We start from the raw sequence: 21,617 nt of genomic DNA on the forward strand, positions 1-21,617 counted from the left end.
CCAAAGTGTGAAATCCTAGAGCTTCAGGGGAGAGGACGTGGGGGAAATCTGGGGCTTGACTTTATAATAGGATTATAGAGATGAAAAAAAAGTACACCTTGCTTTAGGCAACAGTTGGGATTCCTAAGACGCATGTGTAAGAGCATATGTGAAATCCCTTCCCCATTGTTGATCTCTACTCACAGAATTTTCTTGTCTTTATTATGGTGTAAGAATCACTCTTAAAGCCACATATTCAATTCAAAGCAAATACGTGTTCTGCAGTTGCAAATGTGTATTTAATTCTTCACAATTCCTGTAAGAAACGCTAATCAAGGCAAATCAGCAAGTAAAACACACTGTTAATTTCCACTTCATCATTTTATCATTGCTCTAGCTCTGCTCAACCCGATTCAGTAGCTGGAGGAGCTCTGGAAGTGCTTCCTCAGAGACACTCTAGAGCTTTCCAGGCCTCGCTGGCTGTCTTTTCTTTCTGATACCTGAATATACTGACCTGGGCAAATGTCTGCTTAGCTCAGAAAACATGCAGACCGAGGCCCTGGCTGCCACTTTCAAACAAGCCGGAATTCCGTTTCCAGAGTCCTGCCCTGCCCGCCCCTGCCTTGCCTGGAGCCCCCACCCCCCACCCCCCAACAGACCCGCTTGGCTACGGACTTTGCAGAGGTCTGTGAGGAGGGGGGCTTTGGGGCCTGCCCTTAACCCCTGACCCTCTTCTCACCTGCAGAGAACTCACTCCTGTGGATTTGTACTCAGATCTCAGCACATTTTGTTAGCAAACTATGTCTTAGGGGCAGTCTGGCCCACTGCCTGTTTTTTGTATGGCCTGCAAGCTATGAGGGGTTTTCATGTTTTTAAATAACTGAAAAAAATTAATATTTACTGACACATGAAATTGAAATTTCCATATATTTACGAATTTCCGACTGCTTCTGTGCTACCACAGTGGAGTAGCCGGACTGGAGTATTTACTGTCGGGCCCTCTCTGCCAGCAGCTCTAGCTCTGCCCTAGTCCAGCTTCTCACATCACAGGTGAGAGAACCTCACGCAGTTAGACGATGGACCTAAAGTCGCACAGCTAGGGGGAGTTAGCTACAGACTGTGAACCTGGCTGCCAGCCGTCCCTTCCATTTGCCAAACCAGAGGCCTCCTGCAGTGTTCCCCTGCCGCCCACCCTGGCGCCTGGGAGCCCCGCCCCGCCTGCAGCACTCACAGACCAGCACCACACAGATGTTGCTAAGTTCTTTTAGTAAAATGCACCAGCTACAGCGGAGCCCTCACGGGGCTGCTCTCCAGGAGTAGAGGAGCAGGGCTGCCTGGCACAGCGCTTCGTACTCCAGGTTGGCTAGAAATAACATCTTCATCTTGGTTTCCACGCAGCTCTTCTCCGTGAGCCGGTCAGCCAGCAGAGTGGCAGCTGACTGCTGGAGGAGCCAGCCAATCATCTTGTCTAGTTTTAGATTCTTTAGGGCGAGAGTATGTTCACCCCAGAGGCTTAAATGAAGCACATTAGCAGCTACTCGGGCAGATGGTCTCTGCAACAGGCAGGAAAACAAGCTTAGAACGTTGACAGCAAGCATTCGGCCCACAACCCGATCTGATCTGTTAATGAATCCTCATTTTAGGGTCTTCCCTTCTGTGGCCCCAACCACATTCTTGTTCACCCCTTTGTCTCTCCTTCCTGCAATTCCGTTCACTTCCTGACACCTGCTGGCTGCGCTCTACCCATGCCCCAGCTTTTCCAGGGACACACACACTTGCTCCGGGCCATCAGCCTCCCCACTGTGGAAGGCCCACAAACTGCCTGGGTACCAGCAGGCTCTCAAGGGGCCACCTCTCACCGGCTTTGGTGCTGACAGCATGCCCCCAGCCGGAGGGAAGTGGTTGAGTAGTTTGAACCCCGCTGCCTTTGTGCTCTCCCACTAGGCTTACCACCTGACCTGGGCCTGCCACTCCCAATTACATCCTCAAATACCTTAGCCTTTCTATTCCTTTATGTCAACTTCAAAATGTCCACATCTGTTTTTGGGAAAGGTCTTCATCTCATTAGATGCCAGCTGTTCCTCTAAGCTACAACTCCTTTAAACATTTCTTAAAAGTGCATCTTCTTCCCTCTAAATAACTTAAGCCACCAGAGCCAAGAAGAGTTGCACTGCTGGAATGCTAATTCGGCGGCTAGCTCCTCTACTCCCAGTTACGCTAGGGTTTCTTCCCCTGTACTTGGCCTTTTCTTTGTAAGACAGAGTTGCTTGTGTGTCACTCTCGTCTTGCCCAAACTGGATCTTTATTCTGGAACATAAACTTCCACAGTCCCTGTAAAACCCGGGACAGCCTCACCTTGCGGGCCTCTCGCTGGAGCAGTGACCTCACCAGCTGTCTTGCATCCAGAGGGACTGACTCGGGCATCGCGGGCAGCTGAGCCTCCTGGTAACTGCGGCTTTCAAGGTGGGCCCCGCCCTGGCCATAAAAGGGATTGGAGAGCCCGAAGATTTCGTAGGCAAGCGTACCCACGGCCCAGGCATCAGCCTTACTGTAGTCGATCACTGCCCTGGGGCCTGGGCAGGCAGTGGACACCTGTTTGGAAAGCAACAGGTGAGCTTCACACTGCTGGCATTTCTAACGCATTCATATGCCTCCACGGCACCTGGGCTAACCTGAACCCCGTCCTAAGGAGCCTAGAATTTGAGTGAGTTGTGGCTCAGACCCAGAATCTGCGTAGGCCGCCTACTTTGCACCCACAAGACACGCATCACCTGGGAACATTAGGGAGGGCCAGATGAACACATACGGACAAGGGACTTGTGCCAAAATAAGGTCAGAAAAGATGGAGGTGTTGAGTGGGTAATGAGGCAGCGGGTCTCGTCCTCTCAGCTGAAATAAGATGGAGAAGTCTGCTGATGGCACAGGACACGCTCTGCAGGACTCACCTCTGGAGCCATCAGGCAGCCGTTTCCGCCCCGATCCACATACCAGCTGGTGAAAGGCAGCCGCAGGCCGGTGCGCTCGTCAGCCAGGCAGCAGCCAAAGTCTGCGATCACCAGCCAGGGGCAGCCATCTGGGGAGGGACAGGCAGAGGGGAGTGATGGATTCTCCCCTCGGGAGGCCTTCCTAAGCCCTCCTGCAGCCACCAGGACGTGGGTGAGGGGTAAGGGGCCTCAGTGCCAGCCCAGGGCTGCAGGTCAGCAAGCCTGGCTGGGTGCCCGCTCACCAGAGAGCGCTGGGGAAGGCGAGGCAGCTACAGGAGCACGGAGGTGCCTCCGGAAAATCAAAGCCCTCAAGCAAAGAACTGGATAAAGTTTGGCTCCTGGTAACTGATCAGGTAATAGGAGCTATCCCAACCCTGAAGGGCTGCTCACGGTCTACTCAGCAGACGGCCCTTGGCCCTAAGAGTGCCCCAAGGACCTTTGATCTCAACTTGAAACCCCAAATCCAAACCCAAGAAAAGGTATGTTAGGATTGTAAAAGGATTCACACAGACTTCCTTTAAAAAGCTAGTTCCTTTAGCAATTTAGTGGCACATTACTTTAAATCTTCTACTTCAAAATTTACGAGATCTACGACTCCTTCATGGTATTGTGCGTTAAGTGGCCATCCAGCCTCTACGTCACTGCTTCCTGTGTGGGGAACTGGGGCGCTCATCATTTCCAGGGGCAGCTAGGCTTACATTCGGGCAGCTCTCACTGTTTAAAAATTATTTTTCTACTGAGCTAATTCTTCTTTCCTTTGAGAAAACTTCCACCACCGAGGTTTTTATTCTGAAAGTGGGCAACACAGGGACTATTAATCATCACCCCATAAGCCCCATGAAGAGAACGAAAGCCTCTATTTTGAAGGGGTGAGAGCTCATCTCTGACGTACAGAGCTAAATTAAAACACAACTGCTAATAGAACACAAAACCCGAAAGGACTGGAAGGGTCCTAGACGCCTGCAGACCTGAAGTCTGGTACCCCGGGAGAGCTGGCAGGGTGTGGCCGGGACCCACCTGCATCCAACTCCACGAGAATGTTGTCAGATTTTAAGTCTCTGTGCGCGACGCCCTGTTGAACCAGATGATCCACCGCCTCCAGCAGCTGTAAGATCATCACGGTGGCGAGGCGGGGGCTTGGGGTGTTCTCGCGGAGGTACTGGCGCAGCGTACAGGGGTAGCTGGTGGAGAGGGTGACAGGGCCTCTGGCTGTCGCACATCAGTGGTCCCCAGCAGCTTTATTGCTATAGGATGATGGCCCTTTCTCTTCTGGAGTTTTTTTCTTTTTCCCCAAGTATCCTTTCTGTTACCACCCATTACCCTGAGGTTAGGGAAAGCTGGGGCCCCACATGATGGAAGTAATGGTACAGGTAACCCCTTCTTCACCATGCCCGTGACAGCAATGCCAGTAGGTGCAGAGGGTGAGGAAGGAGAAGTGTTTTTACACAACTGGTAAGGCAAGCCACAGAGGGGGCAAGAGTCAAGTGTACTAAAAACACTAGCGAGAACTCCGTTTTCATGAAAAGTCACCCCAAAGGGACCCTCTTCTGTGGGGCAGTATGCTCTCAGCATGGGTGAGGGTCCCCCTCCCTGCCACCCTGGGGCTCCAGGTGCAGAGGCAGGACCAGTCCTACTTACTTCTTCATAACGAGGAAGAGCGTCCGCCCATGGCCCAGGCCTTCGGGGTGAAGACGTGGGGGCAGCACATCAGGGTAGTCAACCAGGGCTCCTGGCAGCAGTGGTACAGAAGAGGTGAAGGCACGAAAGACCCGGATGATGTTGGGGTGAGGGGCCAGCTGCTTGGGACCACCCTTGGATTTTCTAGTTTAGCCAAATGGGACAAATATATGAGTCCAGTATCAGATATAACAGTTGGAAAAATACTCATGCCACAATAAATACTGACATTTATTCACCCACTTTTTTTATTTATCAAATATTTACTGTAGATTTGCTATGTGTCAGGTGCAGAACCTGGTGCCAGAGCAAAAAGATAGACCCATAATGATGACTCATCACACTGATGATGCCGGCGGCCCATTCGTCTGTACATCCATCGACCCCATGCAGTAGAATACAGAGTTAGGAGACTCTGGAATCAGACTATGTGGTTTGAATTCCAGGTCTGCTCCTGAAGCCCCTAGCCCGGTTACTTCTCGGCTCAGTCTCAATTGCCAAAGGAAAGGTAACATAACTCATAAGGATGTAATACTTCTATAAAGGATCTAGAATCTCTGGTGGCAAGTTCTAGTTAACCCTTAACATGAAGTATGAACTCAATTAAATCTTTGTTGAATGACTGGATGGTCACAGATACAGTTTGTAGTACAGAAGTCACCTGCCTTCCCCTCCTCCCCGGGGGCCCCACAGCCCTGCTGTGGCACAGTGGCTGGGTTCTGGGTGGACTGAGTCAGCTTCTTATGTATCGGCCCCACCTGTCAGGGCAAGGAGCCTGCAGTCACATCTGAGATACAAATAGTTGGGTGGGAAAAGGGATGGAAGCCAGTTATATTCTCTTTGAGGAGCACTGGTGAAAGAACATGGTAGTAACCTAGCAGTCAGTAATGAAGGTGAAGGACGCCTTGAGACTTGATTGGGGCCACGGGAAGCCAAAGAGGTGTGGAAAGCAAAGGCACACAGAAACGGAAGAGCTGGGGCACCTGGGTGGTTCAGTGGTTGAGCATCTGCCTCAGGGTGTGATCCCGGGGTCCCGGGATCAAGTTCTGCATCTGGCTCCTGGTAGGGAGCCTGCTTCTCCCTCTATGTCTCTGCCTCTCTTTCTGTGTCTCTCATGAATAAATAAAATTTTGCAGGAAAAAAAAAAAAGGAAGAGCTATGGGGTGAGAAATAAGGACACAGGGTGGTAGAGAGCAGAGAATGGAGCAGAAGCCCAGAGACATGAAGACAACACCGAGGGGGCAAGATGCCTGCCCCCGTCCTAAGATCAGCCTCGGTCCCGAGCTCTGTGGAAACCGTCCACGTGCGGCCTACTGCTTTCCCTTGAGTCCATCTGAGTGCACCCCTGTAAGCAATCAAGGGCGCTCGAGCATTGTTCCTAGCCTTGGGCCACTGGGGCTAGTGGGAGCGTCAGGATCGCAGCCCAAGGCCCTCCGGCCACAGTGGGAAAGCTCTGCCCGCTGCTGTGAGAGCCCCGGGGATGGTGCGGCTGTGTCTGAGCGGAGGCCTGGAGTGGGGCAGGGGGCTGTGGGGAGGGCAGCCCTAGGAGCACTAACTGCATGCAGAAGACAGGCGAGCAGGAGCGTGGCGCAGGTAGGGCTGCGTGTGGGGGAGGGCAGTTATGAATTCAGGAGGGCGGAGCACAGGGTGTAAAGGGGACGAGATCTGAAATCGGGTGGGAGAAGCGGAGGAGCCGATCACCGGGCTGAGCCTGAGGCCCCTGGATGAGCAGGGGCTAGGAAGGAATGTGCCCACAGTGCTCTCAGGGGCTGAGACACTTTCTCCTGTGTCACTGATGTCACCAGCACCTTAGGTAATAGACTTTCCATCATACTCATGGACTCATTGGACGGACATTTACTGAGCTGTACGGTACTCAGCAAACAAAACAGGAAAGCCCTGCCCTCAGAGAGCTCACGGTACAGCAGGAGAGACAGAGACAAAGGCAGCTATGATTTAAGGTCATGGGGAGAAGTGCGAAGAAAAAAAACTCCCTCTCTGACAGGGAGCACTTCAGATGGGAGGTCTGGGCAGCCCCCGCAGCAAGGCGTCAGCGCTCGAGGGACGCCACAGCCCGCCAGCAGGCGAGGTGAACACAACTGTCCCCGCTCCGAAAGCAGCAGACACTCCCTCCACAGCGGACCCACTCTTCCCTACAAAGGGCTAAGGAGAGGAGGACGAAACCAAGCTCACCAAGCAGCTGCCTCTGCTGGCCTGCACGGCCCCCGTCAGGAGACCCTTCTAAACCTCGGAAGGGGCTTTCCATGTGCTTTCTCGAGGCCCTATATCTTCCCTCCAGCTTCTGACTGCACCAGGTGTATAAACCAACCCCCTAGTAAGTACCACGGTGCAGCTCTTCCTGTGGTCTACAAACATGGAAGTGAGCACACCTGTCACACTTAGCATTCGTCGTCGCCACCACACACCGGCTCCAACAAAGAGCCAGGAGTGTGGGCTGCCAACCACCCCCTTCCCTCTCTGGAGAAGGCCTCTTCGCCTACTTCTCTGCCCAACTGGTACCTAGTCAACCCTTCAAGAGGCCTTTCCGAATGGGCTCCCCAGCACTGGGCATCCATGATTCTAGCACTTACCATCCTGGCCTCTGCTCCCGACTCGTCTGGCTCCTCTGCCACATGCAGAACTCTTAGGGAATAGGCCACATTTTTTTTTTTTTAATGCTGAGACTGGAATGAGAGCTACCTGCACTGGAGACAGAGTTCAGTTCGTATGGACAGGTGGCTTTCCACCTAGACATTACTTAAGAAGAATCAGAAGTCTGATCAATTTTCCAGAATTCTGAATTGGGCATTTCTGGATGGCCTTCTCTCTCTGCTCCAGCGTGAGTCAGCCACCTGCATCTTTAGTTGGAGTCAGATGATCTGCAATCTTCCCCAAGCTGAATTATCCAACAACTACAAATCTACCACTAACCATATCATTCAGTGAGCATTTACTATTTATTACATGTCTGTCAGACACATGAGAACACAGGTGAGGAATCTGCCCTCCAAGAACTCACAGCCAGTCTGGGCAGATGAGTGCTTACCTGTAAGTGACCGCTCCGTACTCCCCAGCCAACGCCACTCGACTAGCTGGGACGAGTTCCTGGCTCATTGTGCTAAAGATGGCTTCACTGGAGGAGCCCGCCTGAAACACGAGCACGAATTCAGGGTTATACCGACCTGAGCACATCCAAGTCCTCCTTGTAATCTGGACCACAGAGTTACTGCCTAGAATTGTTTGGTTTCTTTTTTTAAAGGTTTTGGGGATCCCTGGGTGGCTTAGCGGTTTAGTACCTGCCTTTGGCCCAGGGCGTGATGGTGGAGTCCCAGGGTCAAGTCCCGCATCAGGCTCCCTGCAGGGATCCTGCTTCTCCCTCTGCCTGTGTCTCTGCCTCTCTCTCTCTGTGTGTCTCTCATGAATAAATAAATAAAATCTTTTTTTAAAAAAAGGTTTTATTTTTAAGTAATCTCTACACTCAACATGGGGCTTGAACTCATAATCCCAAGAGGTGCATGCTCCACCAACTGAGCCAGCCAGCCACACGCTCCTAGAGTTGGTTTTGACATTCAAGATAAGATAACTCTGGGGTGCCTGGGTGGCTCAATCTGCTAAGCATCTGACTTTGGCTTGGGTCATAATCCTGGGGCCCTGGGATTGAGCCCCGCATCAGACTCCCTGCTTGGTGGGGAGCCTGCTTCTCCCTCTCCCACCGCCCCTCCCCCTCAGAGCTCATGCTCTTTCAAATAATAAAATCTTTAAAAAAAGAAAAAAAAAAAACCCTTTCTGAAGCAGCAAGCCAAGCTAGTCTCTCCTAGGAGAGAGGGGGCAGAGATGTTATCCGTGCCAACCCTTACATGGCTTCAACACTGCACCTCAAACTCTTGGCAGCTCAGGGGCCCAGGGAAGAAGAGATGGCAAATTAGGGTGAAGGACCTTTCTTCCTGCCATCAGTGCTACTGGCCCTGGGTCACTAAGACTCCCCCTTGCAGGCTGCCTGCAGCAGACGGAAAGCAGGACAAATCCACCCTGGATAAGTTGTGTTCAATCTCAGGATGACCTTCCCCAGCCTCCCCGTAAAAAGAAACAACAGCAAGAACCAAAGACGAGGACAGGCACCCTACTTTCCTTGTTTCATTACAAACAGCTCTCAGGTCCTATGGAACCCATTAGGAACCCTCTAGGAGTCAAAGTCATTTGGCTTTCACGAGTATAAAAGTTGTCACGCCCATCAGGAAGTTTTGATGCTAACACTGGGTGGTTCACAGGCAAAGGCCTTGGATACTTGGTAGCTAGTAACCCAGCGTGGAAGGGCAACAGTCCGATAACCTTCATCCCCGAGATCAAAACCAGAAACTGTATTCTTCAGCGTCCAACATGAGCTGCCACGGCTGTGCCCCACCTAAGGCTTGGGCGGATGCTCTGGGCATCTTAATTTTCTAAACCCACCTATAGGGGATCCCTGGGTGGCTCAGTGGTTTGGCGCCTGCCTTTGGCCCAGGGTGCGATCCTGGAGTCCCGGGATCGAGTCTTGGGATCGAGTCCCATGTCGGGCTCCCAGCATGGAGCCTGTTTCTCCCTCCTCCTGTGTCTCTGCCTCTCTCTCTCTCTCTATCATAATAAATAAATAAATCTTTAAAAAATAAAAAACCTTTAAAAAAATAAAATAAAAATAAAAAATAAATAAACCCACCTACATACTGAGAAGGGAAAGAAATTACTCTAGACGAACTCTGTTTTTGTGGAGAAAAATATTCAATTTCCCTAAGCCTTAAAAAAAAAAAAAAAAAAAAAAAAAATTTCCCTAAGCCTTGAGTCCTCCCAGAGGGGAGAGCTGGGAGATGACAAGCAAGCCTTTCATCTGGAGAGGAGCTTGAAGAGTGAGTCTGGAGGACAGGAGGCCCTCCTGTCCAGGCCCTCCTCTCCAGGGAGGCAGGTCAGGAGAAAGAGGGAGGCTGGTGGGAACCGCACACCTGAATCCAGCTAGGTGGGTCATCATCCACACGAGAAACCTGCTGTGATGTATGTGGACCAGAACAGAAGCAGAGGCATCGCCTGGGAGCTGATCAGAAAGGTAGAGACCCAGCCCCCACCCCAGGCCAGAGGACTGGAATCCGCCTTTTAACCAGATCCTCAGGTGACTGGCAGCCTATCACAACCTACGACTCCCGTGTGAGCGGGCAAGGAAGCCTAACCATACAAGAGCCCATCTGCCTCCTGGGAAAAAGCACTAGCAGGTCCACCAACATTGGGGCTTTTTTTTTTTTTTTAAGATTTCATTTATTCATGAGAGATACACACAGAGAGGCAGAGACACAGGCAGAGGGAGAAGCAGGCTCCCTGCAGGGAGCCCGATGAGGGACTCGATCCCAGGACCACGACCTGAGCTGAAGGCAGATGCTCAAGCGGTGAGCCACCCAGGCATCCCAAGGGGCTTTTTTTAAAAATAAAGATCTTATTTATTTATTTGAGAGAGAGAGAGCATGAGCGGGGTGAGGAGCAGAGGGAGAAGCAGGCTCTCCGCTGAGCAGGGAGCTCATGTGGGTTTTCATCCCAGGACCCCGAGATCACAACCTGAGCTGAAGGCAGATGCTTAACCAACTGAGCCCCCAGGTGCCCCTAGTGTTTTAAGAAATGCCTAATTCCAAGATGAAAGGCCCCCTCCTCACCGAGATATTCCACATCATCTTGATGGCTAAGGGAAAGGTAGGGGCCTGTGAAGCTGGCTCCTCTTCTTGTGCAACGACATCTGGGCCTCGGCCTGGAAGAGGTCTGATGCTCTTCACCACCTCCCGGTTCTGGGGCAACACAGGCATGGTGGCTTCATACACAGCAGCACTGCAACCCTTGCCAATGGATTGCCCTATCAGATACTCCTCCAGCCGGAAGCCCTGCCAGCGTCTAGTGTCCAAAGGGTCAGGAAGCAGCTTGTTTTTCTGGGTGAAAATTGCCTGTGTAAAAGAAAATATGCACAATGAACAGGATGCCTAGTGGGAGAGGGAGAGGTAGAGCCAGGCAAGGTCTTCACTGACAAGCTCAAGAGCTAATAAAAACACAAAGCAAACTGGGTTTTACTGCTCATCCTGGGCTTAGGCGATCCTACCTTTCTCTCCCTTTATTCAGAATAATTTTTTCTCAAACTCTGTACCTGCATTGAAATCAGAGACAGCTGAACACAGAACACTGCATTAGTTAATAGGTCAAAACTTCTAAACTTTGCAGCCAGCACACCTCGCCTGTCAAGCTCCCTGCACAACCTTGGAGGCTTCTGATTACAGAGACAGCTCTTTGTGCAAGGGCCTTGGCAGGCAGCTACTAGATGGTTCTCGAGAGCTGTGGATGGCAGCTCTCAGGTCTTCAGAGGAATACTAGGATTGATGTTTGGTTTAGCCTATGACTCGTCTGCTCCTAAAGCCACTACAAAGGGTTTTGGAGTCTTTGTGTGGGCTGCCAGCCTGGCAGCTTGATCTGATTGTTCCTTTGGGCAATGAAGCAGCCCCATTTCTGGTGTCCTTGGCGGCGGACAACAGCTACCTCCCTGGGTTCCAAAGCAGCTCTAATAATTCTAAGATATCTGCAGGCTACCTCAGATTGTCTAGCCTCAGTCTGCAAGGCTTCCGGAGAAAGAGCAGCTTTAGGGAATGGAGAAAATTTGAAACCACAGTTTGGAGAATCATAGCCACATACTGGAAGAAACCAGAATTTAGGATCCAGCCCGGTTTTAGAGGCAAACAACAAACACCCAAAGACAGTGAATCTACTATTCACAAATGTGTGATTTTTCTAAAATCACCCTCATTTCCACCAAAGATAGCCAAATCAAGACTTCGGTTCTAACAATCTTGGCCTAATTATTTACATAAGCGCTGCAAGAATAGTGACTGGCTATATAAGGTTTGCTTTATTTTTAAACAGAAAATCTGCTTTGCTGGAACTTCTCATAAGGAATTTCAGACTGAACTTTTAGTAGATCCTCAAGGCTAAGAAGCCAAGCCAAAGAGCCAAGCCAAGCCATCAGACTTTGCCTGCAGGTATTGCAGATATGAATAAATTCCTCTCTTCATGAGGTCCCCCAAATATCCTGAGGTTCCCACACCTGCCAGGAAGTGCCTTTTTTATTCACCCAGTAAGGCTGCTGGGTACCTTGTTAGTAAGGTCCTAGGCTGATTTTTCCCAAGGGGCTTCACTGGCTCATAAAGTCAACCTCAGTTCCTTAAAGCTGTCTGGTCATATCTGAGTCTATGCATGTCTTGCTCAAATAGGATATTCCAGTCAAAGCCTTTATAATATAACCAGCGTTTCTAATTGTGTCCTATGATAATAGATTCTTACTGGTCTTATGCAAACAAATACATTGCCATGAAAATCTAAGAACACTCACTGAGAATTTCTGAATCTAGAGGGATCAGGTGGGGAGAACAAGATAACGGTTTCATATTTGCTTACAAAGGAATATTTTACCAAATTTCTGCAAGTCCTAACAGCTTAAGAGAAAAACAGTTTCTTTAAATCTGGAAAAGCCAACATTAGAGACTGAGCAATGTTTCAAAGAGGAGTAATCATCATCCTCAATTCATTCAGTCCCATGTTACTAACTCTTGTTCTGCTTGAATGCAGTTTTCTTGTTACTTCCAGAAATTCTTACTCAGTTTGGTTTTACGACCTTAAAGGTATCGAAGACCTATACTTGTCAGAAGTCCTTTCCATGAATCCCCTTGAAGCTGAAACGCATCCGTAACAGCATGAGAGTAAAACAAGGACTATAAATGACAAAACACTCAAAAATGGCCATGGTTTCCCTGTAGCACAGAACATGTCAGTAATTAGAATTACAAGCGATGACATTACACTAGGACCTAACAAAACCTTAGGAATTTTACATAATTTCTGGAGTGGGTATAGCGTTCACCCATATAAAATAATCTAAGAAGGTTTATCATCACTTATTTGACAATGCTTCCCATGTAATTTGACATACCAAATGAACAAGCCTCATTAATAAAAACGTTTCATTTAGAAGTTGAATCTTGGGAATTCGGTCAAAAATATTGTAAGGTTTTGAAACACATGCCTAAATAGGATTACAGATTACAAAACTTTATATTTCATTATCTATTTAACCAAGGTGCCGCAAGATTCTAAAGGCAAATAAAGGATTATGTAATTGTTAGCAAAACTTAGCCTTTTAATATTAAGATTCAACTGTCTGAAATAATCAAAGACCTAATAAAGACAAAACATGGCAACTTTTCTTCTAGGAAGATTAAAAAAGAAAGCCTTTGTTTATAATTTCTTACTAAGAGTAGACCAATAACTAAGAAAATGGTCATTTTAATAGGGAAACCAAATTCCAATCTTGTACTGATGTACTTTTTAAAAAAGATTTTATTTATTTGAGACAGAGAAAGAGAGAGAGGAGAGCATGAGTGGCAGGGGGTGGGGTGGGGGAGGACAGAGGGAGAAGCAGACTCCCCATGGAGCAGGGAGCCTGATACGGGGCTCGATCCCAGGCCCCTGAGATCACAACCAGAGCCTAAGGCAGACACTCAACCAACTGAGCCACCAGGTGCCCCGTATTGATGTACTCCAGTGAGTAAAATTCATTCCAACAAGATGAAAATTTTAAAAACCTCATGCAGTCCTTCCGTTGTCCCTCCCTGTCATGGCCCATGCTGACCTACACTCATTGAGATAGGGCCACCCAGGGTGCTGCAAGGATCTGAGTCTTTGTGGTGGGTGCTGGGATGTGCTGGCCAGGATCCTCATCAGCAGTGAAGGACTCTCAGCTGTGGGCACACTGCCAACAGTCCTCTACTCTCAGGGGTCATGAGGGAGGGCCGGGACTGAAGACCGCTAGCCGCCTTGCTGAGGTCACGTCCCCTTCCCAGGTGGTCCCATCCAATGAATGTTCAACAGGACTATATAAAATCCAGCCACGTGCCCCAATTTCAGATGGTTCTGAAGGGCAGTCCAGCTTTTGGAACTCCTCAGAGAACGGGCTGAGGCTTCTGTTGATAGTCACGGCTTGACCGCAGCCTGATCCTGTTCTCTTAGCCACCTCTCTTCCCCAGCTGTCGCTTGTTCCCTAATACACTTCTTTACTAATCTCCATAATCTTGGTCCTGACCATGCACAAAATTCCCTTCCAAAGATTCCCTTCTCACAGACCATCTACAACTTTTCTTTTTATATTCTTTTTTTTTTTTTTTTAAGATTTTACTTATTTATTCATGAGACACACAGAGAGGCAGAGACACAGGCAGAGGGAGAAGCAGACTCCATGCAGGGAGCCCAGGACTGCATCCCAGGACCTCAGGATCACAACCTGAGCCAAAGGCAGATGCTCAACCACTGAGCCACCCAGATCCCCTTTACATTCAGGTTCTGTCCTAAGTTTTCCTCTTTTATATAATCAGTCTCACTTCCCTTGCATACAGCATTGTTTCCCTTAATAGAAGCCAAAAACAAACCTATGTTTGTTCTCAACAATTCTGTTTCAATTACCCATACTACTTCATAATATGAACCTCTTTGACTCTCAGTAGACATAGGCAGAACCGATGTTCTACGTCTATTACTGGCAACTTGAAAAACATATCTATTGAATTTAAACCAACAACCTTGAATTAGCTTTAATATTATTTTCCCAGATCACATTAACTTGAAAATATTTTTCTTAGTTTTGGAATGTCCAATTCTTTTTTTTAAAAGATTTTTTATTTATTCATTTGAGAGAATGACAGAGAGCACAAGCAGGAGGAGAGAGAGAGAGAGGGAGAAGGAGAAGCAGACTCCCTGCTGAGCAGGGAGCCCGATGTGGGGCTTGATCCCAGGACCTGGAGATCATGACCTGAGCTGAAGACAGGTGCTTAACCATCTGAGCCACCCAGGCCCTCCCAGGAATGCCCAATTCTTATAATCACTTGCCTTTACATCAAAAAATTGAGCTCTTCTACAAATGAATTTTAGCAACACCATCCAGAGATAGAAGGGAAAAAAATCTTACACTTAAAAGATACATACATGGACACACAAATACACAATGAGATCCAACCAAAATCATAAAGCTCCAATTTCCAAACATATCATAATTTATGGCTCCATTAATTGGGCATGCTTCTCCACTCTAATGAATATTATGATTAGGCAGTGTTGCAAAACAAAGACTGCCTGAGTTTGGGCTGCGCTGGGGAATCAAATTCACTTTCCATTTTCCAATTAGAACATGGCTGATTCTGTCCAAAGATCCCAAAAGCTGCAGCACTAGACAAACCAAATGGAGCCTTGAATACCTTGTGAGCATGAGTTCCTCCCCCAAAGCCAGGGCTTCACCCCCTGAATGGAGCAGTTCCCTGGCCAACTCTCAGATGAGAAGGGAGTCACTCAAGAGATCCACACCGATCCCTATATTTGGAGGCAACCCACCAGAAAAGGAAATAGGCTCACGTGGCCTTGCATACGAAGTACTCACCGAGACATGTGTCCAAACTAAAGCCAAAAACTGCTTCCTTGCCCCAAGAGTTAAATTAGGCACCCAGGGTTGGCTGTACCCAGTGCAGGGTGTGGGGGGGGTGATGGGGGCAGTCCCTAGGACAATCAGCCTAGGACATCGCTTGGACTGGTCACAGCATTCCCCGTACTGGCTGGGGGCTGACCAACCCTGGGCCAAAAGCTCCCTCGGACTCGGAGCACAATCAATGATACAGAGAGAGTCCAGCAAGAATCTTGAGTTTATATATATATATATATTTTTTTTTTTTTTTTTGAGAGGCCACCAAATAAGGAGATGGGGGAGCAAGCCTCAAGTCTGCCTCCTTGGGGGAGGAGAGTCAGAGCCCTCTTAAGGCAAGTGGAAAAATCTGGGTAAAAAGTTGCAGCTGTGCTTATTGGTCCCATTAACCCTTTGGTTAGCAGTTTCACGTTCACAGGTCACTCTTCTGTTCAAACACCCAACTTTTATTCGGCACCTCGGCCTGGCGCTTCGTCTGTGAAAGCTTTCACCGGGCTCGTCTGCGCACCTCCCAAACTCCTTCATATGCCTCTCTCCGAGCCGGTTTCCGTGGTGTCGCTCTGCCTGGCTCATCCCTACTCATCCATCAAGCCCCATGAGCTCCTCCCTCCTCTAGAACCAGCCTGGACACCCAGCCCACAGCAACCCGTCCTCCTGGAGGATTCCTAAGCATTTGGTATCCATAAACTGATGCACCTCGTGTGAGAATTTTTAACTTAAAAAAAGGGGGGGGGGACGCCTGGGTGGCTCAGTCAGTTGAGCATCTGCCTTCACCTTGGGACATGATCCCCGGTTCTGGGAGTGAGCCCCACGGCAGGCCCCTTGCTCAGCAGGGAGCCTGCTTCTCCTTCTGACCCTCCCCCTGCTTATGCTTTCACATGCCTGCTCTCTCTCTCTCTCAAATAAATAATTAAAAAAAAAATCTTTAGGAAAAAAAGAGGGCAGCCCTGGTGGCTCAGCGGTTTAGCACTGCCTTCGGCCCAGGGCATGATCCTGGAGACCCAGGATCGAGTCCCGTGTTGGGCTCCCTGCATGGAGCCTGCTTCTCCCTCTGCCTGTGTCTCTCATGAATAAATAAATAAAATCTTTAAAAAAAAACAAAGAAAAAAGAAAGTCTATCTTGCCTTGCCAACTAGTATCTAAACTCCATGGAGCAGAAGCAATGTTCTGTAGGGTAATCCTTTATCAACCATGAGAACAAGATATATTTTTTTAAGTTTTAACTTTGAAGTAATTTAGACTCACAAGAAGTTGCAAAAAAAAAAAAAAAATAGTACAATGTGTCCTGTGTCCCTTCAGCCAATTTCCTCCCATGGTGATGTCTTATAATTCAATGCAAGTCAAGATCAAAACCAGGACAGTGACTTGGCACACTGCCAACTAGATTATAGAACTTACTCGGATTTTACCATCTTTTTAAACCTGCATTCATTCATTCGTGTGTGTGTGTAGCTCTATGCAACTTTTTTTGAACAGGTAAAGTTCAATATAAGGAATTAATTGACTTAAACAGCAAATTGAAGGAACAAGGGATTCACTGGTACGCCGCTCTCTCGAACCGCTGGGGTTGGGGCTGCCAGGGGAAGCTGCTGGCCGCCTGGCCCTTCAGGAGCCATGTGCTGGGGAGGCCTCGTGCAGTGCAGGTGCCCTGGAGCGCGCAGAGCAAGCACACGGGCAGGGAACCAGGAAACAGAAGCCTTTCCTCCCGTGATCTCTCAGGCACCCGCTATCGACAAACCTCATCATGTCACTTGGCAAAGGAAAACTATTTCAAAGGCCTACGTCAATTTTCACAGAGCAAACGAGAAAGCTGCATTTGGAGCGGAGTCAACTGATAAGTGGGGAACACCATGGGACTTGGAGTGCCACCGGCGCTTAGTGAGTGTAGGCCAGGAACGCTGTAGCGTGAGAGCCATCCCCGCCGCGTGCCAGCAGCACCTCTGCATCAGTCAGGGTCCCAGCGGGAAACAGCAGCACACTCAAATAAGGACACTTTGAGAAGAGTTTCTGGACATGGCAGTGGGCAGGGCTGGGAAACCGCAGGGGGAGTGCAGCTTCCTGGGGCTGCTTATCTCCCCACCACCCCCAGCCTGAAGCAGCAGAAGGGGGCTGCTGGAACCTAGGAGAGAAGCAGGTGGGAAGAGCTGCCCGAAAGGATGATAGGAGCTGGGTGACCTTTAGCCCAGGGCGCAGCCAGCCAGAGCCCCTGAGGTGGGGAATAAGTGCCTCAGCCTCATGCTCTCCCCTCTGTCCTGCTGGTGCCACATCCTTCATCCCACCCCAACCCCCATGTTGAGGGAACCCAGGTGGAAGCCAGAAGTATGGAGAACTGTGGGACACTCCACAGAGCCCTGCTGAGATCCGGCCTGATGGGGAAGGGGCCGAGGGCTAGGCAGCCGTGGGGCTGGCGGTGTCCTGCGACTGCTCCTCTGGCCCCAACTTGGGCCCAGTCAGCCCTCAGAACCTGGCAGTTGGGCAGCATGTCCTCCAATAAGATCTGAGTTGGACATGGCCATGTTGGACACGGCAGGGAGATCGTGGACGTCCAGCCTAGAGAGGTTCAGAGGCTGTCCAGGCCTTGGTGGTTGGTGACATAGCCACTGGCACCCACTACTTCTGTAAACTCCAAGAGCCTGGAACTCCAAGAACTCAAGAGAGAAGTGGCCATGTTCATTTGACGGGGGTATCCACTCCTTGCCTGGAAACTTGCCTCTGCTTCCCTGCTTCAGGATGAAATAGGTACCCCTGAAAGTATGGGCCATATGGCTCCCTGATGTAGGTCAGGGGTTGATCTTTCTGGTGCACCTTCAACACCTGCTTTTGGAGCAGCACGCTCTCAGAGCCTCCACATCACAGAAGCAGTCAGCCAGGAACTGGGGCAGCGACCTCCCCTTCTTCTGATTGCCCTCCGGGGCCAATGCCCTGCCCAAGCCACAGATGCCACCGGTACCCCCATTCCAGACCAGGGCTGCTTGGTGCAGGGACTCTTAAAGCCCCCAAACCCTTCCTTCAACCTCCCTTCAGTCTTCTCTTAGCTGCCTCCAATCCTGCCGTGAGCACCGCCATCCTAGCTGGTGTAGTCCTAGCAGGATAAAATCTTTTAAAAAACAAAAAAAACTTTAAAAAAATGTTAAAAAGAAATAGAATTACATAGTATGGACCCTTTGTGGACTGATTTTTTTCACTAGGCGCAACACCTTTGAGATTCATTTAGGTTGCTACCTGTATCAATAGTTGATTCCTGGTTATTGCTTAATATTTATGGACAGATATACCAGAGTGTAACCATTCTCCTGCCAAAGGATGTCTGGGTTGTTTTTAATATTTTGCTATTATGAATAATGCTGCTATGAACATTCATGTACAGGGTTTAAAATTATTTTTAAGAATTGTAGTAAAATACGCATAACATAAAATTGACTAAGTCATTTTATTTTTAATTAAAAAAAATTTTTTAAGATTGTATTTATTTACTCATGAAAGACACTGAGAGAAGCAGAGACACAGGCAGAGGGAGAAGCAGGCTCCCTGTGGGCAGCCCGAAGCAGGACTCGATCCCAGGACCCCGGGATCATGACCTGAGCCAAAGGCAGATGCTCTACCACTGAGCTTATCCAGGTGCCCCTTTAAGTCATTTTTAAATCTACAGTTCAATGGCACTAAGGACATTCACACTGTTGTGCAATCATTGCCACATCCGCCTCCAGAACTCTCTTCATCTGGCAAAACTGAAACTCCATACACACGAAACTCTAACTCCCCACTCCCACCTCCAGTGCCTGGCGGCCACCATTCTACTTTATGTTCTGTGACTATGACTAGGAACCTCCTATTAGTGGAATCAGACAATATCTCTCCTCTCCTGACTGGCCTATTTCTTTTAGCCTAAGGTCCTCAAATGTCATCCCTGTTGTAGCCGGTGTCAGAACTTCCTGTGAGGGCCAAATACTTCTCCACTGTATGTAGATATCACCCTTTGTTTACCCATCCGTCCATCCAGGGACATCTAGGCCGCTTCCACCTTTGACTATTGTGAATAATGCCTATGAACTTGGGCGCACAAACATCGGCTCAAGTCCCCGCTTTCAGCTCTCTGGGGCATAAACCTACAAGTGGAACTGCTGGGTCAAATGAAATTCTATTTTTAATTTTGAGGGGAGGTGCCCTGCTGTCTTCCACATTTATATCTATGCTCACAAGGACAGCAGCTGGGGACGAGACCAGACGTCACCTGTCTGTCACCCAAACTGGCTAGAGCTCAAGCATGAGACACACTGGTGACGAGTAAGAACGGGAATGAGGGCTGGAAACCAGGAAACATAGGGGACACTGCCCAGGCAGGCCTTAACCAGCTGTGTCCTTGGGCAAGTCACTCCATCTTCCCCGACCTCAGCCCTAGGCACTACGACGCAGGCACCGTGCTAACTCACTGGGTGGTTTCAAACCCCAGAAGACTGACCTCCCTGGAAGAAACGGGAATTCAGTCCGCAGATAGCCTTCAGACTGGAACCTCCTGGGTCTCCAGCTTGTCTGCCTATCCTGCAGATTTTGGGTTTGCCAGCCTCCCTAACTGCAGAGCCAATTCCTTAAAGTAAATCTTTTTATCTTTTTTAAATAACCACATGCTATTGGTTCTGTTTCTCTGGAGAACCAGAATACAGAATTTGGTTGGGTAGAAACAGGCCTCTGAGCTATTTCAAGCATTTAGGAAACCTACGCTCCCCCATACCCAGTGACTCCTGATAGCTCTACACAGGTTAATTAAAAACTGTTAGAGGTCTTATGTTTTCCACTGCTGTTCACTGTTTTTACTCTGGCTTCGGCTATGTCACTAACTGGCTACGCTGTGGAGGCTTTAGGTTAAAGGCACAGCCTTGGGGGGTCCCTGGGTGGCTCAGCGGTTAAGCGCCTGCCTTCGGCCTGGGGATCGAGTCCCACATGGGGCTCCCTGCGTGGAGCCTGCTTCTCCCTCTGCCTGTGTCTCTGTCTCTCTGTGTTGTCTCTCATGAATAAATAAATAAAATCTTAAAAAAAAAAAAAAGGCACAGCCTTTGGAGAGTTCAACTCTGGGCACCGTCCTCTAGCAGCTGTGCGACTTCGAGCAAATGACTTCACCTCTCTGAGTAGTCCTCCTCATCCGTAAAATGGGTATGACAACTACCTCGGGAATACAAGCGTCATGATTTCATCATCATGAGAGCTTAGAAAATGTACGCAGAGCCGTCAGCGGCGGTGCAGCGGGCGCTAAGAAGGGCAGCACGTCTTCCAGAACACGCTGTTTGAAGGAAGGGGAAATGTCGAGGTGCTGGGCCCACATCGGGAGTCCCGTGACACCGCAAATAAGCCTCAACGCGTGATTTCCCACGAATCTCCAGCTGGGACCCAGGCAGCGCTCCACCGCACGGCCCCGGCAGCAGGTGACGCCCCGCCCCCGCCGCTCATCTGCCGGCCCCCGCCCCGCCCCTCACCTGCCCCCGCCCTGGCCCCGCCCCCTCCGCTCATCTGCCCCGCCCTCGCCCCGGCCCCTCGGCTCGCCGGCCCCTGGCCCCGCCCCTCATCGCCCCCGCCCAGGCCCCGCCCCTCCGCTCATCTGCCCCGCCCCCGCCCCGCCCTCGCCCCCTCCGCTCACCGACCCCCCCTGGCCCCGCCCCGCCGCTCATCTGCCCCGCCCCCGCCCCTCGGCTCACCGGCCCCTGGCCCCGCCCCTCATCTCCCCGCCCAGGCCCCGCCCCTCCGCTCATCTGCCCCGCCCCCGCCCCGCCCCCTCCGCTCACCAGCCCCTGGCCCCGCCCCCTCCGCTCACCGGCCCCCTGGCCCGCCCCCCATCGCCCCCGCCCCCCATCGCCCCCGCCCCGCCGCTCACCTGGATCTCCTGACAGGCCGCCGCCGCCCGCCGGCCCTCCGCCTGCTTCTCCTCGATGAGGCCCAGGCCCAACCCGAAGGCCAGAAAGACGGCCCGGCCGCAAGGCCCCGCGCCAGCCCGGGCCCGCACCGCGAACTGCCGCTGGAGTCGCGCCGCCAGCCCGGCCACCGACTGGCGGAAGAAGCGGTAGCGGTCGGGGAGCCCGAGCCCCAGCCTGCGCCGCTCCGCGCCGGGTCCCGCGGCCTGGCCCGGGCGTTCTCCGCGGCCCCAGCCCGCCGCGGGGCCCGGCCGCTCGGGCCGCCCCCAGCCGCAGGCCGGGCCGGGCTTGGCCGTGAAGCGCAGCAGCAGCGCTCGGCCCAGCTGCAGGCCGCGGCCCAGCGCCTGTCGCACCGCCATGGCGGCCCCGCCACCCGGCTACCCCGCGCCCGCCGCCTCCGGCCTCCGGCCTCCGGGACGCCCGGCCCCGCAACAAACTTCGGGGGCGGTGCCTCTGCGCAGGCGCGGGCGCCGGGGGGCGGGGCCGCGGCGCGGGCGGTTCCCCGGCTGGGCGCGAGGGGGCGCCGTGCGCGCACCTGCGCGGCGGGGAGCGCGCTGGCCCCGGGGC

General features: G+C 51.0%; 1 protein-coding gene across 1 annotated transcript; it reads right to left on the minus strand.

Moving 5' to 3' along the window:
- Positions 1-234: 234 nt before the first annotated feature.
- Positions 235-21,482, minus strand: PINK1 (PTEN induced kinase 1). The gene is made up of 8 exons (XM_072750974.1): positions 21,014-21,482; positions 10,310-10,591; positions 7,687-7,787; positions 4,602-4,784; positions 3,981-4,144; positions 2,925-3,052; positions 2,335-2,571; positions 235-1,532 (listed from the first exon to the last, which is right to left on the minus strand). The coding sequence occupies exons 1-8, from the start codon at positions 21,407-21,409 to the stop codon at positions 1,275-1,277; spliced, it is 1,749 nt and encodes a 582-aa protein (XP_072607075.1). The 5' UTR covers positions 21,410-21,482; the 3' UTR covers positions 235-1,274.
- Positions 21,483-21,617: the final 135 nt, after the last annotated feature.

The sequence above is a fragment of the Vulpes vulpes genome, chromosome 2 (assembly GCF_048418805.1).
Source record: "Vulpes vulpes isolate BD-2025 chromosome 2, VulVul3, whole genome shotgun sequence".
In the NCBI taxonomy this organism is placed as follows: Eukaryota; Metazoa; Chordata; class Mammalia; order Carnivora; family Canidae; genus Vulpes; species Vulpes vulpes.

What these genes read in the sequence shown, in the direction of transcription:
- PINK1 (XM_072750974.1), bottom strand. Translation starts at nt 21,409, where the DNA reads ATGGCGGTGCGACAGGCGCTGGGCCGCGGCCTGCAGCTGGGCCGAGCG. An exon ending in CGGCCTGTCAGGAGATCCAG is followed by an intron (nt 10,592 to 21,013) that starts GTGAGCGGCGGG and finishes TCTTTTACACAG; the next exon opens with GCAATTTTCACCCAGAAAAA. An exon ending in GCTGCCTGATGGCTCCAGAG is followed by an intron (nt 2,572 to 2,924) that starts GTGAGTCCTGCA and finishes CTTTCCAAACAG; the next exon opens with GTGTCCACTGCCTGCCCAGG.